This window comes from Cetorhinus maximus, chromosome 16 (genome assembly GCF_964194155.1).
Source record: "Cetorhinus maximus chromosome 16, sCetMax3.hap1.1, whole genome shotgun sequence".
NCBI classification, from domain to species: domain Eukaryota; kingdom Metazoa; phylum Chordata; class Chondrichthyes; order Lamniformes; family Cetorhinidae; genus Cetorhinus; species Cetorhinus maximus.
In genome coordinates, this window is record NC_135894.1 from 90115771 (window position 1) to 90141620 (window position 25850).

The 25850-nt window shown below is 42.9% G+C and overlaps 1 protein-coding gene across 2 annotated transcripts in view; it reads right to left on the reverse strand.

Annotated features, from left to right (window-relative positions):
• Window positions 1-25850, reverse strand: part of c2cd2 (C2 calcium dependent domain containing 2) — a 64108-nt gene that overhangs the window by 23487 nt on the left and 14771 nt on the right. Inside the window, exons 2-6 of one of the 2 annotated variants that reach the window (XM_078560338.1) lie at window positions 16948-17079; window positions 16725-16820; window positions 7520-7639; window positions 2505-2606; window positions 379-495 (exon numbers count right to left, since the gene is read on the reverse strand). In XM_078560338.1, the coding sequence (XP_078416464.1) occupies window positions 379-495; window positions 2505-2606; window positions 7520-7639; window positions 16725-16820; window positions 16948-16977 (465 nt within the window). In that variant the 5' untranslated portion in view covers window positions 16978-17079. The remainder of the gene's footprint in view (window positions 1-378; window positions 496-2504; window positions 2607-7519; window positions 7640-16724; window positions 16821-16947; window positions 17080-25850) is intronic. The other variant, XM_078560337.1, reaches the window with a different exon arrangement.

A 25850-nucleotide genomic window follows, 5' to 3' on the forward strand; every position in this document is an offset into this window, starting at 1 on the left:
TGGCACCGAGCCACGTAAGGGGATTGAGGTCAGATGACCAAAAGCTTGGTCAGAGGTAGGTCTTAAGGTGTGTCTTAAAAGGAGAAAAGCAAAGCAGAGAGGTATATAAGGTGCATATAAGGGAGGAGTGTCCTCCCCATAGTTATGGGCTCAATGTGCATAAAGAAACGTATTGCATGGATATCATCTAGCAATGTAAACAAAGCACAATTTTACACACATTCTACACAAGGCACATGTGTAAAGAGTTACAGGCAAATATGAATCTTGGATATTCATAATTACAATGCGTGAGGTTGAACTGCGAAAGCTGAAGGCCTCACAGTGTAAATATTCACTTTAGCAATTAGACAATGCAGGCTGAAAAACCTCACTCACTTGGCCTTCCTTTGAAGGTGCAACCTTCATACTCAGCAAGACCATAGGGCGGGCAGAAGTCAACATGTCCTGCAACAACGTACAGATAGTCTCCAGGTATGTATCCTCTTCGTCCACCTAATTCAGGTTAAGAAACAGACATCAAAATATGATTAAAGTGGCATATTTAAAGGGCGCATGTTCAGAGCCAATTCCGTCACTTACCTTAAATAGGAGAGTTTTGGAAGATCCCAGCCCAGTAGATTCTGACGTATCAGAATCCTATTCAGTTTCACCTAACTGACTTAAGTGTGGAAATGGGCAGTATTTCTGTAAACCATTACCATACCTTTAAGAGGTTAGCTAGTTAAAGGAAATTGAGGACAAAACATTGCAAGTTGTTCTGGACAACTCATACAAGGTAAATGATAAATTGTGCAATTTAACTCCTATCTATATCTTTGAACAAGCAGCTTAGATTTGAATTGGCAGATACTCAGGCCTTGAGTGTAGAATTTTTTTTTATATTCATTCATGGGATGTGGGCTTTGCTGGCTGGGCCAGCATTTATTGCCCATCCCTAGTTGTCCTAGAGAAGGCGGTGGTGAGCTGCCTTCTTGAACCGCTGCAGTCCACGTGATGTAGGTACACCCACTGTGCTGTTAGAAAGAGTGTTCCTGGATTTTGACCCAGCGACAGTGAAGGAACGGCAATATATTTCTAAGTCAGGATGGTGAGTGGCTTGGAGGGGAACTTCCAGGTGGTGGTGTTCTCATCTAAATGCTGCCCTTGTCCTTCTAGATGGTAGTGGTCGTGGGTTTGGAAGGTGCTGTCAAAGGAGCCTTGGTGAATTCCTGCAGTGCATCTTGTGGATGGTACACACTGCTGCTACTGTGCGTCAGTGGTGGAGGGAGTGAATGTTTGTGGATGTGGTGCTAATCAAGCACCATACTATGAGAATCACTCCACCTGGTATTTTGTACTTCAATTTATGTTGTAATATTGAAGCTATGCACATTGGGCATCAATGCAGCACCTCCGGAGACGATGTCAGGTAGATGAAGAACAGAGTGATTCTCTGGCCCCTATTCCTTTCTCTTTTAATAACAGAATTGTCAATGAGGCAGTTTGGTCTTATTGCCTGTACTGAATATAGGCCCTGCTCTCTTTAACCATTGATCCACCTTGATAGACATGTTCAGACAGTCACAAATTCTTCACTAGCCTCCTTGAAACAAAAAGCACAGCACAGGACAGAAGGGTTTTTAGTTTGTGCTTTAAACATGCACAGGGGTATCAAACAACAGGAATATCCAGAGTCACCCGCTTTCTCAAAAGCATCAGAGCTGGAAACAGTAATTACTAAACAATCATTGACAAACACTCCCAACTTCTAAGCTTCATTTTAATGCTCAACTTGACAAACTTGAGAATGATACAGGGTCAGTGTTTAATTCTGTACCTTGGAAATAATTATTTGCATGAATGTCACCAATCAAACTCCCAACTCCTAGAACTCAAAGTGGCAGATTTGACCAGGGATTGGAAGTGGCCCAATGGCTTCTGTAGGACTGGAAACTTAAACACAGATAAATAGACACTGCACATCTGTACAAGGTGGACAGTACCCTTTCAGAAATCATTACGGCAGTTTCAACTCCAACCAGAATAGAACGCGGTATTTGAGTTTGTCGAGTGGTCTCTCATACAAATAAACACACAATGCAGCCTCCTAGCGCTTCACATATTACAGATGAGAATAAGCATGCTTTAACAGAAAACTGACTGAACAAGTCATTATAGTGGTTAAGTGCATTACCCTGTGTAAACCAAGCCCAAATGGTTCCAAGTTTAATTTCTAGCCTGTGACATCTAGCTGAAATCTAATTGGAGGATGATGAATGGCTTCAGTGCCTGTGACCTTGGTGGGAGGGGTCCACAAAGTTGAGTTGAATTTCCATTCTCGATCACTATCCAGCAGCCCCAGCTGGAAAACACTTGGCTTTGGACAGGTTCAGGGTTGGTTTTGACAAATCAGAAAACTTGCCCTGGACATTTGCTTTTTATTTTATAAAAATAGGATACCAAATCAGGAAAGTCATAAAACAATTAAAGTAGCAGAGAAAAAAACTCAAAAACTTATTCACCTCCTTTGTTACTCTTGGCGTCACTTTCAAGCTTAAGTTTTGAGGATCCACAAGGTTCCATGTGACTTGGACCACGTCAACTTCTCGAATATGAATCTCCAGCTATGGAAACATGAAAATTACAAAAGGAAGAATGTTTCCCTGCTTCCTTCCCAACCATCGCATTACAATTTACAGCTCAGTTAGATTACATAACTAGCAGTTTGATGTGTTTAGAATGATGGCAAGCCCAAGTTATAGTGTGCTTTGCATTGTCTAGATGTTGCTTACATGGTCCTGATCAAAGTCATGAACTATATTCACTGCAACTGTAGTTCACCCCCACCTCACTCCGTTCGTCCTCTCTACAACCTCGGACATGATCAAGTATGTTATTACTCAATGTCTCTCCTCTGCTGTCTTGACTGAGAAGGACTGGCCTTGCTTGGTTCCAATTACAGCACAGCCATCTCCATCAATGGCTACGCTTCCTATCCAAATATGATCATCATAGGAGATTCCCCAGTGATTCCAAACTTGGCTACATGCTGTCCACTGGCAACATCCCCAGATTTGGGGTGAGAGGTGGGGGCGGAGGAACAGCTTCTACATATTAAAAACAATTAAATTTATGTGGCACCTTTCATGATCACCAGGTATCCCAAAGCACCTTACAGCTAATTAAGTACTTCTGAAGTGTAGCCACTTGTAGGAAACACGGCAGCCAATTTGCATACAACAAACTCCCACAAACAGTAATGTAGCAATAACCAGCTAATCTGTTGTGATGTTGATTGAGGGATAAATATTGGCTAGGACATTGGGGATAACTCCACTGCTCTTCTTCAAAATACTACCATCTGAGAAAGCAGACAGCTTCGATTTAACATCTCATCCGACAGATTCCACTTCCGACAGTGCAGCATTCCCCCTCAGTCCTGCACCGAGTGTCAGCCTTAATTTTTGTGCTCAAGTCCTGGAATGGGTTTTGAACCCATAACCTTCCAATGAGAATGCCATCAACTGAATGAGCCTTGACTGACACTACGTTGCGTTAATGACAACCGGCGCTCTGTCCCAGTCTCTGTCTCAGTTGTCAAGACTACTTGCCCAATACTTCGCCTTGGATAAGCTGCAATTTCATCAAATAGGACACTTGGAAGATTGAAGACATCATCTTCAGCTTCCAGCACAAACTCTATTTCCTCACTACTAACGGCAACCTGAGCCCCGGCTACCATCTCGAAACTAAAGCAGATTTGGAATCTCAGCCTTAAACTGAGCTTCCAATCCCATATCCTCTCCATCACTGAAGGCTGCCAACATCTATTAGCTCCGTAACAATCTCAGCCCGTCTGCCACTCACGCCATCGACCACCTGCCATCTCCAGGCTCAAGTCTTCCATTGCTTCCCTACCCTGCGTCCCATCCCCCCACCCTTTGTAAACTTCCATTCATCCAAAGCTCTGCTGCCAGCATTATATTTCCACTTTTATACCCTATACCCATTACATAAAGCCCACAGTATCGCTCCTGCTACTTCTGTGCCCCTGATTCATGTTTGCTCATGCTCCTGCAGTGATACGTTGCAACTGAATTTCTAATTGTTCAAATTGCACCTTTGGAAGATTGCAATGGAACTCTGCAGCAAGAAAGTGCCATTGTTCCCATCCTTCCAACAGAACAAGGACGGGCTGCACGCTAAAGGCCTTTACCCAGCTGAAACATTACGGGGGAGGGGATTACTTTCCAAGTATATCTCCCACTGTCCTCAAAGGGCGTAAAAACAGACTGAAAATTCCAAGTTATTGGTGAAGTGAGGGTGAAATTTCTCTTAACAAAAAAGTCAAGTCTGCCAACTTTTCTCTAATTAAAAATTTGCCATCGAAAAATACTACTTAGCCCTGCAATTTCCATTAGTGGCTAATTAACTGTGAAGTGAAACAGGCATGCTATGCTATAATAAAAACCCAGCGGGTCTGGCAGCAGCTGAGGAGAGGGAAACAGAGCTAATATTTCGAGTCCGCATAGCTCTGCCCCAGAGCAGCTACGCGATGCTCTTGGCTTTACTTTTTGAAGTGAATGAAAGGGGCTTTTTAAGCTCATGGAGCGGCGTCCTTGCCTAAGAAACGGAACCTTGCGCAGTGCATTTCGGGTTAGTTGAACTGATGCCGAGTCGTGGAAATTTTAGTAAGCTCCGGCGACTGGGGAAGAGCTGCAATTTATTCATTTAGAAGCATACCCTAGGAATCATACGTCAGTTAGCTCAACATCAATGGGAAGTTTTTTTTTAAACACAGAAGCATCTAGCAATAACAAAAGGCAAAAAAAAAAAATCACAGGCAATTTATGTCAGTGGAAAGACAGCATTAGCTTAGAAATGTACTGGGATCCTTGGGGGATAGAATGGAGTTAGTGGTTTAGGGCAATGCAGTTGATTTTATGAATCTGGAGCCCTTGGTTGAGGAACACTACACAGGAGAGAAAGGGCCAAAAAAAAAAACTCAAAGAGCCATGAGATCACGAATAAAGCTGTAAACTGAATAGACTCAATCGTTCCAGAACTGGAGTGCAATAAGCAACAGAGCGTATTGGAAGCAAAATGCTCAATATCCTCATTACAGTATTTTCATACTGCGTTTCCAATGAAAGTGGTGCAAAACCCTGTTTTAAAAAAAAAAATAAGCCAAATCAAACTGAGCTGTTTGGGCTGCCTACATCAAGGTTCTGGAGCAGTAAGGTTGTAGAGGCTTCACTGTGAGAGGTACATACGAACACCAATTAGCAGCAGGACTAGAACATTCGGCCCCTCGAGCCTATTCCGCCATTCAATAAGATCATGGTTGATTTGATTGAAGCCTCAACTCCACATTCCACCTAACCTGTTAGACTCTTGACTAACTAAGGAGTCAGAAGGTTATCTACCTCTGCCTTAAAAATATTCAATGACACTGCCTCCACCACTCTCTGGGGAAGAGAGTTCCAAAGGCTTATGACCCTCAGGAAAAAATTTCTACTCACCTCCATCTTAACTGTGCCCCCTAGTTCTAGTCTCTCCCACAAGGGGACAGACTTCTTTTCAGTATCCACCCTGCCAAATCCCCTCAGAACCTTATATATTTCAATAAGATCACCTCTCATTCTTCTAAACTCCAATGGATACAGGTCCAGCCTGTCCAACCTTTTCTCATAAGATAAGCCCCCCCATCCCAAGTATCAGTTGAGGAACGCTTCTCTGAACTGCTTCTAACACATTCTTTCTCAAGATAAGGAGACTGAAACTGTACACAGTAGTCCAGGGTAGTGTCCGAGGCCCAAGCATCTTCAGCTGCTTCATCAATGACCTTCCTTCCATCATAAGGTCTGAAGTGGGGAAGTTTGCTGATGATTGCATAATGTTTAGCACCATTTGCAACTCCTCAGTTGCCAAAGCAGTCTATATCCAAATGTAGCAAGATCTGGACAATACCCAGGCTTGGGCTGACAAGTAGCAAGTAACATTTGCGCCACCCAAGTGCCAGGCAATGACCATCTCCAACAAGAGAGAATATAGCCATTGCCCCTTGACATTCAATGGCATTACCATTGCTGAATCCCCCACTATCAACATCCTGGAGGTTACCATTGACCAGAAACTGAACTGGACTAGCCATATAAATACTGTGGCTATAAGAGTAGGTCAGAGGCTAGGAATCCTGCACCTCCTCAGTCACCTCCTGACTCCTCAAAGCCTGTCCACCATCTACAAGGCACAAGTCAGGAATGTGATGGAATACTCTCCACTTGCCTGGATAAGTGCAGCTCCAACAACATTCAAGAATAACCCTGTATGGTTACGAAGGCCTGGCACACCATGACCTGGGTTGGGTAGTAGAATCCCATTGCTCTAGGAAGGCAAATGGAATGTTCTGGTTTATTGCAAGAATCTGGACACCGTCCTGGACAAAGCAGCTCACTTGATTGGCACCCCATCCACAAACATTCACTCCCACCACCGACACACAGTGGCAGCAGTGTGTACCATCTACAAGTTGCACCGTAGGAACTCACAAAGGCTCCTTAGGCAGCACCTTACAAACCCATGACCGTTAGCATCTAGAAGGACAAGGACTGCAGACACATGGGAACTGGCGGTGGAACACCACCACCTGAAAGTTCCCCTTCAAGCCACTCACCATCCTGACTTGGAACTATATCACCATTCCTTCACCTTCACTGGGTCAAAATCCTGGAACTCCCTCCCGAACAACACTGTGGGTGTACATACACCACATGGACTGCAGCGGTTCAAGGAGGCAGCTCACCACCACCTTCTCAAGGGCAATTAGGGATGGACAATAAATGCTGGCCTAGCCAGTGACGCCCACATCCCATGAATGAATTTTTAAAAGTGTGGCCTCACCAACACCCTGTACAACTGCTGCAAAACATCCATACTTTAATATTCCATTCCCTTTGCAATAAACCACAACATTCCATTTGCATTCCTAGAGCAATGGAATTCTACTACCGAACACAGGTCGTGGTGTGCCAAGGCTTCATAACCATACAGGGTTATTCCACAGGTCAGACAACATAGTGGCAGGTCAGATCATGCCAGTGATGTGTTACAGCCTTCTTCAGACAGCTTGACAGAAATCCAGGCTTGTACATTGCTGATTGGAATTTCAGAAGAATATAACCTGGCTGTCGCAAGCAAAAATACTTCACCCAATTTGCCTCTCATACCAACTAATTAGATTTGGTTCCCAATAGAAAATAGATCAGAGAAGCATGATTCAAATATTTAGATTCTTGATAGAAAGAAGTGTCAAAATTAAAATCTGTTTTGTCAATCATCTCCAGTCCATCGCTGCTGTTTTGTGCAAAGCCACATGAATGCAGGGAAATGCAGGAGAAAGAGAGACAGACATGCAGGTGCAAGTGGACTGAAGTATCCTTTGTATTTGAAGAGGTTATATAAATTTCACAGAAAGTGTGCTGGCCCATTTTTAATGTCTAAAATAAGAGTTTTCATGATTCTTTCCAAGTTGTACCTGAATATGAAGTGGAGACACTTGGATATGAAAAGATTCCAACCCCATGGCAACAGGTGAGTCCTGGATCACACTGATCGAAAACTGAACATACTCTCCAGTCACATGGCATCCAAAAACCTAAAAACAAAACCACAACAAGCTTCACTGCAAAGTTTACACCAATGTCACTACATTTCCTATCAATTGGCATGTAACATATAGTTCCTCTCACACTAGATGCATATGGCAGTATGAGATTGGCAACTCTTGGTCTTCTATTTAATTTCCCCAAAATTATTGTAGCTATTTAAATATACGATTTCTCTTTTAAAAACAAGCCCAATTTGTTTCGTTCTCCCTTTCCTTTCACCCTCTGGTACAAACTCATGTTGGGGTAGACTCCGACAGGTGCCTGCCATCCTCTGATCATTCCTCATGCAAGCCAAGACAGCAAGTCTAGTGAAAAACGGGGTGCAGGTATCAGGAGCAGAAACTCTGCACGATTTTCTTCTCCTTAGTTGACCTAGACCTTGGAGTACAGGGCACAATTTCAAACTTTTGGATGATATGAAAGTCAGAAGAATTGTGAACTGTGAGCAGGATAGTGCAGAACTTCAAAAGGACATGGACAAGTTGGTAGAATGGACAGACAAGTGGCAGATGAAATTCAATACAGAGAAGTGTGAAGTAATTCATATTGGTAGGAAGAACTCAAAAAGACAAGGTAAAGGGTACAACTCTAAAGGGGGAGCAGGGGTAGAGGAGATGCATATGCGCAGAAGTCATTGAAGGTTGCAGGACAGGTTGAGCACCCGGTTAGTAAAGCATACAATATCCTAGGTTTTATTAATAGGGGCATAGTGTACAAGAGCAAGGAGGTTATATTGAGCTTGTATAAAAAAATGGTTAAGCTTCAAGTGAGAGTATTGAGTCCAGTTTTGGGCGCCATACTTGAGGAAAGATGTGAAGGTATTGGAGAGAGAGAGGGCAGAAAAGATTCATGAGAATGGTTCCAGGGATGAGGATCTTCAGATATGTGGATAGATTGGAGAAGTTGGGACTGTTTTCCTTTGAGTAGGAAAGGTTGAGAGGAGATTTGACGGACGTATTCAAAATCATGAGGGGTGTGGACAGAGTAGATAAAGAGAAACTGTCCCCATTGGTGGAAGGATCAAGAACCAGAGGGTATAGATTTAACGTAATTGGCAAAAGAAGCAATGGCGACATGAGGAGAACTTTTTCATGCAGTGAGTGATCAGGATCTGCAACGTGCTGCCAGAGTGTGGTGGAGGCAAGTTCAACTGAGGCAATCAAGAGGGAATTGGATTATTAACTGAAAAAGAATGTGCGGGGTTACAGGGAGAAGGTGGGGGAATTACACTAGGTAAATTGCTCCTTCAGACAGCCAGTACAAACATGACGGGCTGAATGGCCTCCTTCTGCGCTGTTACAATTCTGAATTCTAGTTTAGGTAAATGTGAAATTTAATTGCAGAGTCTTTGGACATGTTAAATCAGTTTGTAGACGAAGGACCTGAACTTGAACCCTTTTTGGTCTCTTTTGGCTCAGCAATATACCAAGTATTTCCTTTATTAACTAAGCCATCATCAACAGACATTTAAAAGAAAACAAATGACTGAGGGTTTGACAAGCATTTGGCCAGAAAACGTTGTATGGAATTTTCTGGTAACTCGACTGCAAATTGTTTTCATCAAGTTGCAGCAATGACAATCAAACATCAACAACTAAAGAGCATCGATTGTCAGTGCACATTCCTAACACGAACCAAACCACCCTGGCAGAAATTCAAGGCTTCAATCTAATCCAGGGATAATCAGATGGTGTTGACAGGACTCACTAGTTCGTCCACTCATTCACAACGCTACTGAAAACTTTTGACTAGATTGCAGCTTTAGGAAGCAACCAGGCATGCCTATGTAAAATATATGTAAAAATATCAATACAGTGGCAATATTTTCACAAAAAGTAAATGATTTAGTCTCCTCTAATAATTTGATGGCAAAAGGAACTTCACCTATCTTTGTGCAACACAGGAAGTCCAAGTTTGCTTAAGCAGGGGAAAACGTGGGGTGTTACAATCAGCGTTTGAGCTAGAGAAAGGTTGAAGAGGCTGGAGTGGGGGAAGGGTGGTGGTGGAGAAAGGAGAGTGAACACCAGAGAGTACAAGAGAGAGAGTGACAGAGAGAGAGCGTGCGAGACATGGAAAAAGAGACAGTTAAGATCCTTACTCCTGATCATCCCACGAAGTCTTCTGAAAAGGATCCTTGTGTGGACACTGGACAAGATCTCGCAAAACAAACCTTTAATGCCTATGCTATTGGCTGCAGTGTTGCAGGAAAACAAATGATCCATAGTCAGGCATCTCCTCAGGAGGTGAAGGAGATGAGAAAAGCTGCACTAATACAAGACTGTGGTTCTCAATAGTCACAGTCCCTTCCAATTTAACTTTATAAATTTTGTATTGTTTTATAATTCACACAAAAGCAACCAGTCTTTTTCACTTATGTCATCATTACTCATTTATACTTCAAATACGCCTAATGAAATACCATGTTGCAGAGATAAATTTAGAATGGAGCATGCACAGTGGGAAGCAGCGTAACAAACCAAATAACACCAGGTGAAACGTTTAAAATGGAATGAAGTCAACAAAAAGGTGTTTCACTCTAGGGCCACATATCACAGAAGACTGTTACATGTTCTGTTGTACCAAATTGCTGTATTGTGACATAGTCACATGACAGGTATTTTAGTGAAAGCGTTGTAAATATTTCATTAATTTTTCCCCTCCGTCTCATCAGTCTAAATCTTCAGTATTGTTAAATGGAAGCATTTGCAATGAATACAGAAACCTGGGACGAACGTAATATGTCCTAGTGAGTCATGTTGTGAAGGCTTATGGAATATAGGAACAGAAGTAAGCCATTAAGCCACTCAAGCCTATTCCACCATTCAACTGAGCCATGGCTGAGCTGTATCTCGACCTATATTTACCCAAGTTAACTCCAAAAGCCTTAATACTCTTATCCAACAAAATTTTATTTGTTTTGAAAGTTCTAACTGTCCCAGCATCTACAGTTTTTTTTGGGGGGGAGGGCGGTGGTGTAGAAAAGAGAGCTCCAGACTTCTTCTAACTTGTGTGTAAAAACCTGCTTTCACTCCAAATGACCTGGCTTTAATTATAAGATTGCGCCTCCTTCTTCTTGATTACTCCAAAGCCAATCACATCAAATCCTCTTTAGCGTTGTAAACACCTCGATCAGATCACCCCACAATCTTCTATACCCAAGGGTATGCAAGCCAAGTTTATTTAACCTGTTGTTATGAACAATTTATAAATTTTAAGTTGAATGTGTTAAGAAAGGTAAAATGCTTTCTGCAAGACTCCTGACTAAAAACGTCAAGGCTTTTGGGTTTGCTTGTATATGACACAAAGCAGGAGAAGGCCTTTCAGCCCCTCGAACCTGCTCCGCCATTTAGTATGTTAATGGCTGATCTGATAGTAACCTGAAATCTGCATCCCACCCTACTCCTGATAACCTATCACCTCCTTACTTACCAATAATCTAGGCGCCTCCATATGAACATATATACGCATTTTAATGAGGTTTTACAACCCCCTGAAGTTAAAGAGGTGGGTTATAAGGGGTTAAAAGTTTAGTGATTCTGGGGAAAAAAAATAGGAAAACTATACTGTTGCCTAGTGACAGTGGTCAAGTGATACAGAAAAAAGACAAAAAAAGAGTTCAGTATGTGTCAGACAGAGAAGACAGGAATTTTAAGCTCACTGATAAGAACTACAAGGCTAATTGGGGACAGCAGTTAACTGAATAGTCATTTATAGAACTCAATAAAGTGATCAGTTTAGCAGAACTGCTACTGGAAGACTGAGTTTAGTGAACTCATCTTTGCTCTGCAGTTGAAGAAACAGTGAGTTAAGGGTGTGGTTTTTGGGTGTCTTGGAGAGAGATATAAAAGTTAGGTGAGAAGCATCAAGTAAACGCTCAAGAATTCACTGAAAGAAAACCATTTCCAACTGTGCCAGTCCCAAACGAGAAGTCTTTGTGTCAAGCTGGTGGTAATTCTTCACCGGTTTGTGTGTCTGTAAAGATATTGTTAGGTAAAGGAATAGTGTGAATTTGAAGTGTGTAGTCTTGTGTTTGTATTGCAATCTTTCCAAACTTTTTGTCTGGTGTAATATAGTGCAATGTTCTTGTTTAATAAATATTTTATTTTTTGTGTTAAAAGTTCATCAGCAAACTCCTTGAATTTGTTCAATAACTTTCTTCCATGGTTTCTAAAAAGAAAAAGTTAGGCTCTGACAGGCCAGGTTTCACTCTGGGATCTGACTGGTCCAGGATTAAAATCAGCTGGGATTGTAGCACCATTCTCACAAAGTAACCCTCTAAACCTCAATGAAAAGGTAAATACTTGTAGACAGTTTCCATTGGTTGGCAATAGAACAACGGCATAAACAAAAAGAGTAGTTAGAATGTGAAACTCTCAGTCAAAAAATGTCCAAGCAGTGTGCGAAGATTTTCTGGGAACTTGATAGTTGCTTGAAATAAGGTGAAAAGGGCATGGGGACGCAAGCAAGGGGGGAGGATTAGCCTAGGAGCCTCATGTGGATAAAATAACAGGCAGACGTGCCAGATAGGGTGTCCCGTTTCTCTGTTGCAATTTTCTACAATGAATTCTGTGGGAAATCAATCTAATTAATCATTATTAACACTTGGAAAAAAATCTGTACAGCTTAAATAATTGTGAACAGCAGAGGGTAATATTGGGGTCGAGATTGTTTAGAAGATAATCATTGACTGGGTTAAAACATTAGAGTTTCATAATTGAGAAAATGCTTTCAGAAATAACTTAAAACATGAACCATAACACAAAGCTATGGCAATCTATTAATTCAAAAAAATGTGGAACATAATTCCTGTTTATACAAGTCACCAAGATATTCAATGACTAAGTGGAAGCATGTGTGCCCAATCATGAGCTAATTAGTGGAGGCAATGGTGCAGTGGTATTGTTGCTGGACTCGTAACCCAGAAACCCAGAGTGATGCTCTGGGGACCCGGGTTCGAATCCCACCATGGCAGATGAATTCAATAAAAATTTGTTGTAAATTGTTGCTCCCTTTAGGGAAGGAAATCTGTTGTCCTTAACTGGTCTGTCCAATCACAGCAATGTGGTTGACTCTTAAATGCCCTCTGAACATTTTTGACTGAGAGTTTCACATTCTAACTACTCTTTTTGTTTATGTCGTTGTTCTATTGCCAACCAATGGAAACTATGAGTATTTACCTTTTCATTGAGGTTTAGAGGGCGACTTTGGTGAGAATGGTGTTATGATCCCAGCCGACGTTAATACTGGACACCTACATCCCATGAATGAATAAAAATATTAGAAGTGGTGTAAACTGGAAACAAGCCCAAGGTTGCCACATCTCAAAGCTGAGGATTTTGATCATTTCCCATCTACATGTCTCTCCACAAATGCTGTCAGGCCTGCTGAGTTTTTCCGGCATTTTTTGTTTTCGTTTCAGATTTCCAACATCTGCAGTATTTTGCCTTAATTACGACAGTTGATGCATTGGTTTTAATTTTCTGAAATTCCCTAGATTCGAGGAAGGCCCCATTAGATTGGAAGATAGCAAGCGTAACTCCATTATTCAAAAAGGGAGGGAGGCAGAAAGCAGGAAACTACAGGCCAGTTAGCTTAACATCTGTCATAGGGAAAATGTTAGAAGCTATTCTTAAAGAAGTGATAGCAGGGCACTTGGATAAGTTCAAGGTAATGAGACAGAGTCAACATGATTTTGTGAAAGGGAAATCATGTTTCAACAACTTATTGGAGTTCTTTGAGGAAGTAACATGTGCTGTACTTAGGTTACCAGAAGGCATTTGATAAAGTGCCATATCAAAGGTTATTGTATAAAATAAAAACTTGTGGTATAGAGGGTAATATATTGGCACGGATAGAAAATTGACTGGCTAACAGGAAGCAAGGAGTAGGCATAAATAGGTCTTTTTCAGGTTTGTAAGATGTGACGAGTGGTGTGCCACAGGGATTAGTGCTGGGGCCTCAACAGTTTACAATTTATATAAATGGCTTGGATGAAGGGATGGATGGGATGGTTGCCAAATTTGCTGATGACACAAAGAGAGGTGGGAAAGTAAGTTGTGAAGAGGACAAAAGGAGGTTGCAAAAAGATATAGATAGGTTAAGTGAACGGGCAAAGATGTGGCAAATGGAGAAGAATGTGGGAAAATGCGAAAGTGTCCATTTTGGCAGGAAGAATACAAAAGCAGCATATATCTGAATGGTGAGAAATTGCAGAACTCTGAGATGCAGAAGGATCTGGGCGTCTTAGTGCATGAATTGCAAAAGGCTAGTATGCAGGTACAGCAGGTAATTAGGAAAGCTGATAGAATGTTATCATTTATTACGAGGGGAATTGAATAGAAAAGTAGGGAGGTTATGCTTCAGTTATACAGAGCATTAGTGAGACCACATGTGGAGTACAGTGTACAGTACTGGTTACTTTATTTAAGAAAGGATGTAAATGCGTTGGAAGTAGTTCAGAGAAGGTTTACCAAACTAACACCTAGAATGGGCGGGTTGTCTTATGAGGAAAGGTTGGACAGGCTAAGCTTGTATTCACTGGAATTTAGAAAAGTAAGAGGCGACTTGATTGAAACATAAAAGATCTTGAGGGGTCTTGACAGGGTGGACGTGAAGAGGATGCTTCCTCTTGTGGGAGAATCTAGGACTAGGGGTCACTATTTAATAATAAGGGGTCGCCCATTTAAAACAGATATGAGGCAAAACATTCTCTCTAAGGGTCGTGAGTCTTTGAAACTCTTTTCCTGAAAAGCAGAGTCTTTGAATATTTTTAAGGCAGAAGTGGATAGATTCTCGGTAAGGAAAGGAGTGATAGGTTATCGGGAGGAGGCGGGGTGCAGATTTGAGGTTGACTATCAGATCAGCCATGATCTTATTGAATGGCAGAGCAGACACAAGGGGCCAGATGTCTACTCCTGCTCCTTGTTCATAAATTCTACCTCATTTTACTACAATTCAAATTAATAGGGAATCATCACATCTGGTTGTGTCAAAGCTCAGCTCGTGAGTCTCCTCAACTACGTGAGCTTCAAGATTGGCCACTTGTTTGAAACACATTTACTTGTGCCAGAGGACTGGAGAACAGCTAATGTGGTTCCGCTATTTAAGAAAGGTTGCAGAGATAAGCCAGGGAACTACAGACCAGTGAGTCTCATGTCAGTGGAAGGGAAACTATTGGAGAAAGATTCTCTCCTTCAGAATTATCTCCACTTGGAGAGGGAAGGTTTGATCAGGGATAGTCAGCATGGCTTTGTCAGAGGGAGGTCATGCCTAACAAATTTGATTTGAATTTTTTGAGGAGGTGACCAGGGGTGTAAATGAGGGTAGTGCAGTTGATGTAGTTTCTACAGATTTCAGCAAAGCCTTTGACAAGGTCCCACATGGGAGACTTATAAAGACGCAAATGCACATGGGATACAAGTTAACTTGATAAGGTGGATTCAAAATTGGCTTAGTTGTAGGAGGCAGAGGGTGATGACAGAAGTCTGCTTTAGTGACTGGAAGCCAGTGTCCAGTGGCGTACCACAGGGATCTGTGCTGGGTCCCCAATTATTTATCATTTATATAAACAACATAGATGACTATGTGGGGGGTAGGATTAGTAAATTTGCGGATGACACAAAGATTGGCTGGGTGGTTAACAGTGAGGTTGAGTGTCTTGGGCTACAGGAAGATATAGACGGGATGGTCAAATGGGAAGATAAGTGGCAGATGGAATTTAACCCTGAAAAGTGAGAGGTGATACACTTTGGAAGGTGTAATTTGTCAATGAAGTATTCAATGAACGGCATGACACTAGGAAGTTCTGAGGAACAAAGGGACCTTGGTGTTTGTGTCCATAGATCTCTGAAGGCGGAAGGGCATGTTAGTGGGGTGGTGAAAAAGGCATATGGGACACTTGCCGTTATCAATCGAGGCATAGATTACAAAAGTAGGGAGGTCATGTTGGAGTTGTATAGAACCTTGGTGAGGCTACAGCTGGAGTACTGTGTGCAGTTCTGGTCGCCACATTATAGGAAGGATGTGATTGCACTGGAGGGGTGCAGAGGAGATTCACCAGGATGTTGCCTGGGATGAAACATTTAAGTTATGAAGAGAGGCTGGATAGACTTAGGTTGTTTTCGTTGGAGTAAAGAAGTCTGAGGGGCGACCTGATCGAGGTGTACAAGATTATGAGGGGCATGGACAGAGAGGATAGGGAGCAGCTGTTCCCCTTAGCTGAAGGGTCAGTCACGAGGGGACATAAGTTCAAGGTGAGGGGCAGGAGGTTTAAGGGGGATGTGAGGAAAAACTTTTTTACCCAGAGGGCGGTGACGGTCTGGAATGCGCTGCCTGGGAGGGTGGTGAAGGTGGGTTGCCTCACATCCTTTTAAAAGTACCTGAATGAGCACTTGGCACGTCTTAACATTCAAGGCTATGGGCCAAGTGCTGGTAAATGGGATTAGGTAGGTAGGTCAGGTGTTTCTCACGTGTCGGTGCAGACTCAATGGGCCGAAGGGCCTCTTCTGCACCGTGAGATTCTGTGATTCAGCAATTTGCTTCCGTTAAAGGCAGGAACCCTCACTAACACAAATTTTGCCATATTCAAAGAGATAATAGGCATTAAGTTTGAAACTTTGCTCAATTCAAAATGTTTCACAAGCAATATCCTACAGCTCTACTGGACTCTGTCATCAGCAAATGGACCACATAGTCATTCAACAGTTCTAAGGCTGTCAAAGGCAACAGGTAGATAACCTGCTCTCAGACATCAGTCAAAATCATCTCTTGGCCTTTCACTAGGGGAGGAGTGTGAGAAGGTATCCAAGCTTGCATGTCATGGAGAGGAAATACAAGCTCAATAGTTGGCCGACTTCATGGTCAAAATTAGGAAGTCACTGTATAAGCAATTACATTCATATGCATTCACACCTTACCCATTCCCACTCTAGGGCACTTTGTACATTGCGGCAGACAGGAAAAAGCTTTATTCAATTCAAAACACCAAAGGAACTCAAATAAATTTCATTTCGCCACCAAAACAAAAAAAAAAGCCTATGAAAACTCGCCTGCAATGTACTGCATTGTACTTACCAAGTGTTGGTCTGATTGGATAACGCTGGTAACATGACTTAGAGCAAGTGGAGATGAATGCTGACCCACTTTATCAACCCTGAGCTGGAGTGAACTCTGCAAAACAAAGTGAATTCCTAATTATTTGACCAAAAAAAAAAACTCCAAAGGTAGATTATTATTAACCTGCAGCACTGGGGTTTGGTATTGTTGTTAGGCTTTTTAAAAAAAAATTTATTTGTACCTTTATGCTTTGCTGGAGAAGAAACTGCATTGAACAAATATTTAATGTTGTGAGATGTGTTTTCACATGATCAATGATAGATTTGTAATTACTCGTACTGTACTCTAGACGATGTATAGCTCACACTACTCTCTTCAGACACATTCCAAGTTTGGCAACATGAGAACCAAACAAGAAAGAGGAAGATAAATACATCAGATAGCAGTTTCTTTGCAAGTTCACACAAATGCTCTCAAATGCACTTCTCCCTGGGAAACACCTGCAGCAAAAACACCATGACTGGACTCGCAGAAGAGGTTCAATCCTACCTAGTGTCCAACTATAGACCTTGAGTGAATGTCCACAGATCCCTGAAGGTAGCAGGACAGGTTGATAATGTGGTTAAGAAGGCATATGGAATCCTTTCCTTTATTAGCTGAGGCACAGAATATAAGAGCAGGGAGGTTATGCTGAAACCATATAAAACACTAGTTAGTCCACAACTTGAGTACTGTGTGCAGTTCTGGTCACCTCCTTGCAGAAAGGATGTAACTGCACTAGAGAGGGTACAGAGGAGATTTACCGTGTGTTGCCAGGACTGAAGAATTGCAGCTATGAGGAAGGATTGGATGGGCTGGGGCTGTCCTCCTTGGAACAGAGGAGGGTGAGGGGAGATTTGATTGGGGTGTACAAAATTGTGGAGGGCCTGGATAGTGTGGATGGGAAGGGCTTATTTGCTTTAGCAGAGAGGTCAGTGATTAGGGGGCATAGATTTAAAGTGATTAGCAGAAGGATTAGAGGGGAGATGAGGAAAAATATTTTCACCCAGAGGGTTGTGGGGGTCTGGAACTCACTGTCTAAAAGGATAGTGGAGGCAAAAACCCTCAACTCATTTAAAAAGGTGTCTGGATACGCACCTCAAGTGCCGTAACCTGCAGGGCTATGGACCAAACGCTGGAGAGTGGAATTCGGCTGGGTGGCTCGTTTTTCGGCTGGCGCAGGCAAGATGGGCCAAATGGCGGCCTCCTGAGCTGTAAACTTTCTATGATTCTATATTACAAGCTACATGTGAAATTCAGCCCTGTGGTCAATTGCAAGATCTTTATGAACTTTAACTCAGCCTGTGTGGACACACATTATTTGGCTGGTATGATGATATTTTTTCCCCCCCCCACCAAGTTTAATTCTTGAGTAGACCTGACGGAGACCTCGCGGTTAAAATTGAGCTCGGGCTGATTAATGGCAGCGTTCTGTATTTTGGCTATAAAAAGTCCTTGCTTGGGCAGTGCCAATTCGATCCTGGAGGCATGGGCCAAAATTGGTTTATAATTTTATAACCTCACTCCAAAACATCATAGTATTATGGAATCTTATAACACAGAAGCTGGTCATTTGGCCTCCTGTGAAAAAACCAGCTAACCAGCCTCCACCACCATTCTTTCCCCATTTCCCCATGGCTAGTTGAGGAAATAAAAAAGATGTCACACAGGGATTACTTTTCTAAAGTTAGAGTAGTGGGAGTTTACTCTGCATCTAGTCATGCTATACTTGAACTACGTGTTCTTGATGCAGACACTTGGTACTTGAACCAAGAAGTGCACACACAAAAAGGTGTAGTGGAAAAACGATGCAAACTAACTATATAATTAAACAACTTTCTTGCTATTAGCTGAACCTCAGGATTCAAAGTATTTTTTCTTTTCTGGATTTCCTGAAACAAGTTCTAAAAGACTGATCTCATAAAAGTTATCACCACTATACCAACGACAGGACATTAGCAACTCCCAAGAGCAAGGTTTTCAGGAATCAGCCTGAGAAGCCAACACCATATTCTAATAGATAATAGGATGATAGAATGGTTACAGCACAGGAGGTGGCCACTGAGCCCACAATGTCCATGTTGGCTCGCTGCAAGAGCAACTCACCTAGTCCCACTCCCGTCACCCTGTAAATTCTCCCTCTTCAGATATTTAGCCAATTCCCTTTTGAAAGCAAGGATTGAATCTGCCTCCAGCACACACTCAGGCAGTGCATTCTAAATCACAACCACTCGCTGCATAAAAAACGCTTTTCCTGAAGTTGCTGTTTTTGCCAATCACCTTAAATCCATGTCCTCTTGGTTCTTGACCATTCCACCAATGGGAACAGTTTCTCCCTATCTGGTTTGTCTAGACCCTTCATGATCTTGAACACCTTTATTAAATCTCCTCTCAATCTTTTCTCCAAGGAGAACCGCCCCAGCTTCTCCAATCTATCCACATAACTGGTGTCTCTCATCCCTGGAACCATTCTCGTAAATCTTTTCCGCACCCTCTATAAAGCCTTCATATCCTTCTTTAAGTGTGGTGGCCAGAATTGGACATCATACTGCAGTTGTGGCTGAACCAGTACTTTATAAAGATTCACCATAACTTAAGTTTTGTACTCTATGCCTCAATTTATAAAACCCAGGATGTCTTAACTGCTTTTTCAAACTGCCCTACCTTCCTCAAATATTTGTGCACATTGTTACGATCCCTGTAAAAATGATAACTTATAGAAAGATATTTGATATTCCAGCGACTGACTGGAAGGATCACATGATTTCAAGTTTTAAGACTTTTACTGTAATAAAAGCAACATGGTCTAAACACTATTTGGTGGGCAACTTATACTCTAAAATACAGAAATGTTTCCCCCATTCAACTTTTAAAACAGCCAAAAATCCCCCTCCACTTTAATCTGTCCTTTAAGTGGACAGTTCATTCTCCAGGAATCAGTCCAAAGCTATTCTCAGCTCCCCAGGGTTTGCTTTGTCCTTTTCCATTTGATAACTCCTAATCTCCAAACTGACTATCACAGTGAGGGTCACCCCAAAGATTGCTTCCTTCTAGCCAATGCTAGGCGAATCTTCCAGACTTGTTTAGATCATCACAAACTTGTTCTCTTCAATCCAAGTAGCAGGTCCCACCCACAGTACGCATGGTGAGCAATAGAGACTTGCTACCTCTACCTCTCTATGCTCTCTTTCTCTCTCTCCCTCTCCCTCTCTCAAAGCTTCTTGCAGACTGGCTGTATTGGTGAGATTAAGTGGTGTTTTAGGAGTACCCGCAACCCGATCCTACAACGGCTCCCTATGGACTTTTCTCCTCTCAAAGTCCATCGCCATGGCAATGTGAATCACATGGACCTTCTATCCAGGTAGAAATGCTAATTAATTAGCTGCCCTTTAGACGTCAAATTCATTTGATCTGGGAATTAGATAGCTAGTTTACAAAACCTGACATTCCTAACACCTCCTTGGGAGTTGGAGACTAACAGTCTAACCACTGTCAGCACAGCTGCTCTCACCATTGTTTACAGACGTGAATATCTTCCACCTTCTTCCCAGTAAGACAACCTGGGCCCTTAATCTTTGACAACAAAGCCACTTAGGCTTATTGTCAGCAGAATTCAAAGCAGGTCACATGACCGCCTTCATTCCTCCATTTTACCCTAAATTAAAGCCATAGCCCTAACATATAACAACTGTATTTGTAACAACATATACTCCTGGTCCCTCTGCTATCCCTTAAGGACTGTATCAATTCCCCTTGTTCTTTCTACTAAAATATAGTCAACTGTTTTAAGTCTGTTACATGGATACAGAAGGAGTGCACATCGATGTGACATTGGTAAAGTTTGAGGACTTTTTGGACAGATACAGAGCACTGACCAAAAACTCCCCTCCACTTTACTCCGTCCATTAAGTGGACAATTCATTCTCCAGGAATCTATTCTCAGTTCCCCAGGGTTTGGCTTTGTCCTCTTCCAGTTGGTAACTCCTAATCCTCAAACTGACTAGTATCACAGTGAGGGTCACCCCAGAGTTTTCCCCCTCCTAGCCAATACTAGGCAAATCTTCCAGCCTTGTTTAGATCACCACAAACAGAAGTGCAGCATTGGCTCTAGTGTTCCTGGCTTAAATATGGATATTTGGCTTAATGGTGGCAATTTCTATGGCATCTTGTAAAGGACAAATCATCTGGCTAGATCTTTGGTGTTCCTGAGGTGGACATTGGCACAGATTCAGGCATCCAGATTTATTGCCAGAATAATAGCAAGCTAAGAACTGTGGAGAAACAGGGAGATTTAGGGCTCCACATACAGAAATCACTAAAGCAGTCTGGGAAGTGGGTCATGCAGTCAGTTCTTGTTGAAAGTAATGAGTGACATCATGAGTCAGTGTGAGCGCGCAGCGGAGAGATCAGAACCAGTGCGAGTGCGGGGAAGCTTCAAAAAAGTGGCGTCAGCACAAAGATGAGAATTGATTGGTGAATAGTGGGTAAGTGTTTTTCTCTAGTTTAAAACAGATTAAGCTAAGGAAAAGGTAAGGGTTCTAGTTTTTATTTCAAGTACGTAAATAATTTAACTTTCTTTTTACTGTATTTAACTTAAAGTAAGGGTTTTTTTCCCAACTAGAGGCATGGCAAGGCAGCTCAATCCCATGTTATGTACTGCCTGTAACATGTGGGAAGTCCTAGATGCTCCTTGCACTCTGACTGACATGTGCAGGAAGTGCCACCAGCTGTAGCTACTTGAGCTCCGAGTTTTGGAGCTTGAGCAACAGCTGGAGGCACTGAGGTGCATCTGCAAGGCTGAGAGTTTCGTGGATAGCACATTTTTAGACGTGGTCACCCCACAGCAGACAGAGAGGGAATGGATGACCCTAAGTCAGAAGAAAGGTGTCAGGCAGGTAGTCAGGAAATCCCCAGGGTGCATCTCGCTCGAGAACCGTTTTTCTGTGTTGGAAAACGGTGAGAGTGACGGTTTCTCTGGGGAGTGCAGCCATGTTCATGGCACTGTGAGTGGCTCAGCTGCATGGGGAGGGAGGAAAAAGAGGGGAACAGCAATACTGGTAGGAGACTCGATAGTAAGGGGAACAGGCAGGCGTTTCTGCGGCCGCAGAAGTGACTCCAGGATGGTATGCTGCCTCCCTGGTGCCAGGATCAAGGATATCACTGAACGGCAGCAGGGGATAAAGGGGGAGGGCAAACAGACAGAGATCGTGGTACATATTGGTACCAATGACATAGGTAGAAAGAGGGATGAGGTCCTGCAAGCAGAATTTAGGGAACTAGGAAACAGATTAAAAAACAGGACCTCAAAAAGTAGTAATCTCTGGATTACTTCTGGTGCCAAGCGCTAGTGAGTATAGAAATAGGAGGTTAATCCAGATGAATGCGTGGCTGGAGAGATGGTGCAGGGGGGAGATCTTTAGATTTCTGGGGCATTGGGGTCATTTCGGGGGGTGGTAGGACCTGTACAAGACGGATGGGTTGCACCTGAACCGGAATGGGACCAACATCCTTGTGGGGAGGTTTGCTAGTGCTGTTGAGGAGGGTTTAAACTAACTTGGCAGGGGGATGGGATCCTGAGAGGAGGTTCAGCAGAGGGAAAATGCACAGCCAAAATTAGAAGAGACAGCAAGTGAAGGCACATAAATTATAGGCCAGTTAAGGCACAAGGGAGTATGGCCAGGTTGGATGGTATTTATTTTAATGCAAGGAGTCTGATGAATAAGGCAGATGAGTTGAGAGCACAAATTAACACATGGCAATATGATGTCATTGCTGTCAGAGAGACATGGTTGAGAGAGGGGCAGGATTGGCAGCTCAATATTTCAGGATATAGGGTCTTTAGGCGAGACAGGGAATGGGGTAAAAGAGGAGGGGGTATCGCAATATTGATCAAGGAATCAATTACAGCAGTAAGGAGGGATGACATCTTAGAAGGCTCCTCAGATGAAGCCACATGGGTAGAACTGAAAAACAAAGAAAGAGTAATCACATTGCTGGGAGTGTACTATAGGTCCCCAACAAACAGTCAGAGAGAAATGGAAGAGCAGATATGTAGGCAAATTTCAGATGTGTAAAAATAGGGTAGTAATAGTGGGGGATTTCAACTTCCCCAACATTAACTGGGTTAGTCATAGTGATAGGTTTAGAGGGAGCAAAATTCGTAAAATGCATCCAGGAGGGCTTTTTAAGCCAGTACATAGAAGGTCCTACAACAGAGAGGGGCGGTCCTGAACTTAATTTTAGGGAATGAAGCCAGGCAAGTGGTAGAGGTATCAGTGGGGGAGCATTTTGCAGATAGTGATCATAACTCTGTTAGATTCAAAATTGTTATGGAAAAAGACAAGGAAAGGCCAGAAATCAGAGTTCTAAATTGGGGGAAGGCCGATTTTAATAAGATCAAATATGATTTGGCCAGAATGGACTGAGAACAGCTACTTTTAGGTAAATCTGCATCAGAGCAGTGGGACTCAAGGGGGAAATAAGGAGAATACAGGGCCAACATATTCCAGTGAAAACAAAGGGTGGGACGAACAAATCCAGGGAACCCTGGATGTCGAGGGATACACAGGATTGGATAAAGAGAAAAAGGGAGGCTTGTGGCAGATACCGAGGGCTCAAAACAGCGGAAGCCCTAGAGGAGTATAGAATGTGTAGGAGGGAACTTAAAAAGGAAATTAGGATAGCAAAAAGGGGACATGAAAAAACATTGGCAGGTAAAATTAAGGAAAATCCAAAGTTATTTCACAAGTACATTAACAGTAAGAGGATAACTAGGCAAAGAGTAGGGCCCATTAAGGGCCATTGTGGTAATTTGTGTGTGGAGCCAGAAGACGTAGGTAGGGTTCTAAATGGATACTTTGTGTCGGCGTTCACAAGTGAGAGGGATGACCTGGGTATGGAAATCAGGCAGAAGAACTGCGATATAATTAAAGAAATTAGCATAGAAAGGGAGGAGGTTCGAAGTGGTCTGGCAGGCTTAAAAGTAGATAAATCTCCAGGCCCAGATGAAATGTATCCCAGGCTGATGAGTGAGGCAAGGGAGGAGATAGCAGGGGTGCTGGCAATAATTTTCAATACCTCTCTGACCACAGGAGAGGTGCCAGAGGACTGGAGGACAGCCAATGTGGTACCGTTATTCAAGAAGGGAGGTAGGGATAAACCAGGGAACTACAGGTCAGTCAGTCTAACCTCAGTGGTTGGGAAACTTTTGGAAGCAATTCTGAGGGACAGAATTAATCTACACTTGGAGAGGCAAGGATTAATCAAGGACAGTCAGCATGGTTTTGTTAAGGGGAGGTCATGTCTGACCAATTTGATTGAATTTTTTGAAGAGGTGACCAAGTATGTAGATGAGGGCAATGCATTTGACGTAGTCTACTTGAACTTCAACAAGGCTTTTGGTAAGGTCCTGCATGGGAGACGGATAACGAAAATAAGAGCCCATAGGGTCCAAGGCAATCTGGCAAATTTAATCCACAATTGGCTGAGTGGCTGGAAGCAGAGGGTGATGGTCAAGGGGTGTTTGTGTGACTGGATGCCTGTGTCCAGTGGGATTCCACAGGGATCGGTGATGGGTCCCTTGCTGTTTCTGGTATATATAAACGATTTGGACTTGAATGTAGGAGGGTTGATCAGTAAGTTCGCAGATGACACAAAAATTGGTGGGGTGGGAAATAGTGAGGAGGATAGCCTTAGATTACAGGAGGATATAGACAGGCTGATAAGTGGCAAATGAAATTTAATCTGGATAAATGAGAGGTGATGCACTTGGGCAGGACAAACAAGGCATGGGAACACACGTTGAATGGTAGGACCCTGGGAAGTACCGAGGATCAGAGGGACCTAGTGAATCAGAGGTGACTAGTGGAGTTCCGCAAGGGTCAGTGTTGGGACCACAACTTTTCACTTTATACATTAATGATCTAGATGAAGGAACTGAGGGCATTCTGGCTAAGTTTGCAGATGATACAAAGATAGGTGGAGGGACAGGTAGTATTGAGGAGGCGGGGAGGCTGCTAAAGGATTTAGACAGGTTAGCAGAATGGGCAAAGAAGTGGCAGATGGAATACAACGTGGGGAAGTGTGAGATCATGCACTTTGGTAGGAAGAATAGAGGCATAGACTATTTTCTAAATGGGGAGAGAATTCAGAAATCTGGAGTGCAAAAGGACTTGGATGTCCTTGTCCAGGATTCTCTTAAGGTTAACTTGCAGGTTGACGCAGTAGTTAGGAAGGCAAATGCGATGTTGGCATTTATTTCGAGAAGACTAGAATATAAAAGCAGGGATGTGCTGCTGAGGCTTTATAAGGCTCTGGTCAGACCACATTGAGAATATTGTGAGCAATTTTGGGCCCCGTATCTCAGGAAGGATGTTCTGGCCCTGGAGAGGGTCCAGAGGAGGTTCACGAGAATGATCCCAGGAACGAAAGGCTTAACATACGAGGAACATTTGAGGACTCTGGGTCTATACTCGATGGAGTTTAGAAGGATGAGGGGGGGATCTGATTGAAACTTACAGACTACTGAAAGGCTTGGGGAAGATGTTTCCATTAGTAGGAGAGACTAGGACCCGAGAGCACAGCCTCAGAGTAAAGGGAAGACCTTTTAGAACAGAGATGAGGAGAAACTTCTTTAGCCAGAGAGTGGTGAATCTATGGAATTCATTGCCACAGAAGGCTATGGAGGGCAGATCATTGAGTGTATTTAAGACCGATATAGATAGGTTCTTGATTGGTAAGGGGATCAAAGGTTACGTCGAGAAGGCGGGAGAATGGGGTTGAGAAACTTATCAGCCATGATTTAATGGCGGAGCAGACTCGATGGGCCGAATGGCCTAATTTCTGCTCCTATGTCTTATGGTCTTATGGACCTTGGTGTGCACGTCCACCAGTCCCTTAAGGTAGCGGGACAGGTAGATAAGGTGGTTAAGAAGGCACATGGGATACTTGCCTTTATTAGCCAGGCATAGAATATAAGAGCAGGGGGGTTATGCTGGAACTGTATAAAACGCTGGTTCGGCCACAGTTAGAGTATTGCGTGCAGTTCTGGAATCCGCATTATAGGAAGGATGTGATTGCACTAGAGAGAGTGCAGAGACATTTACC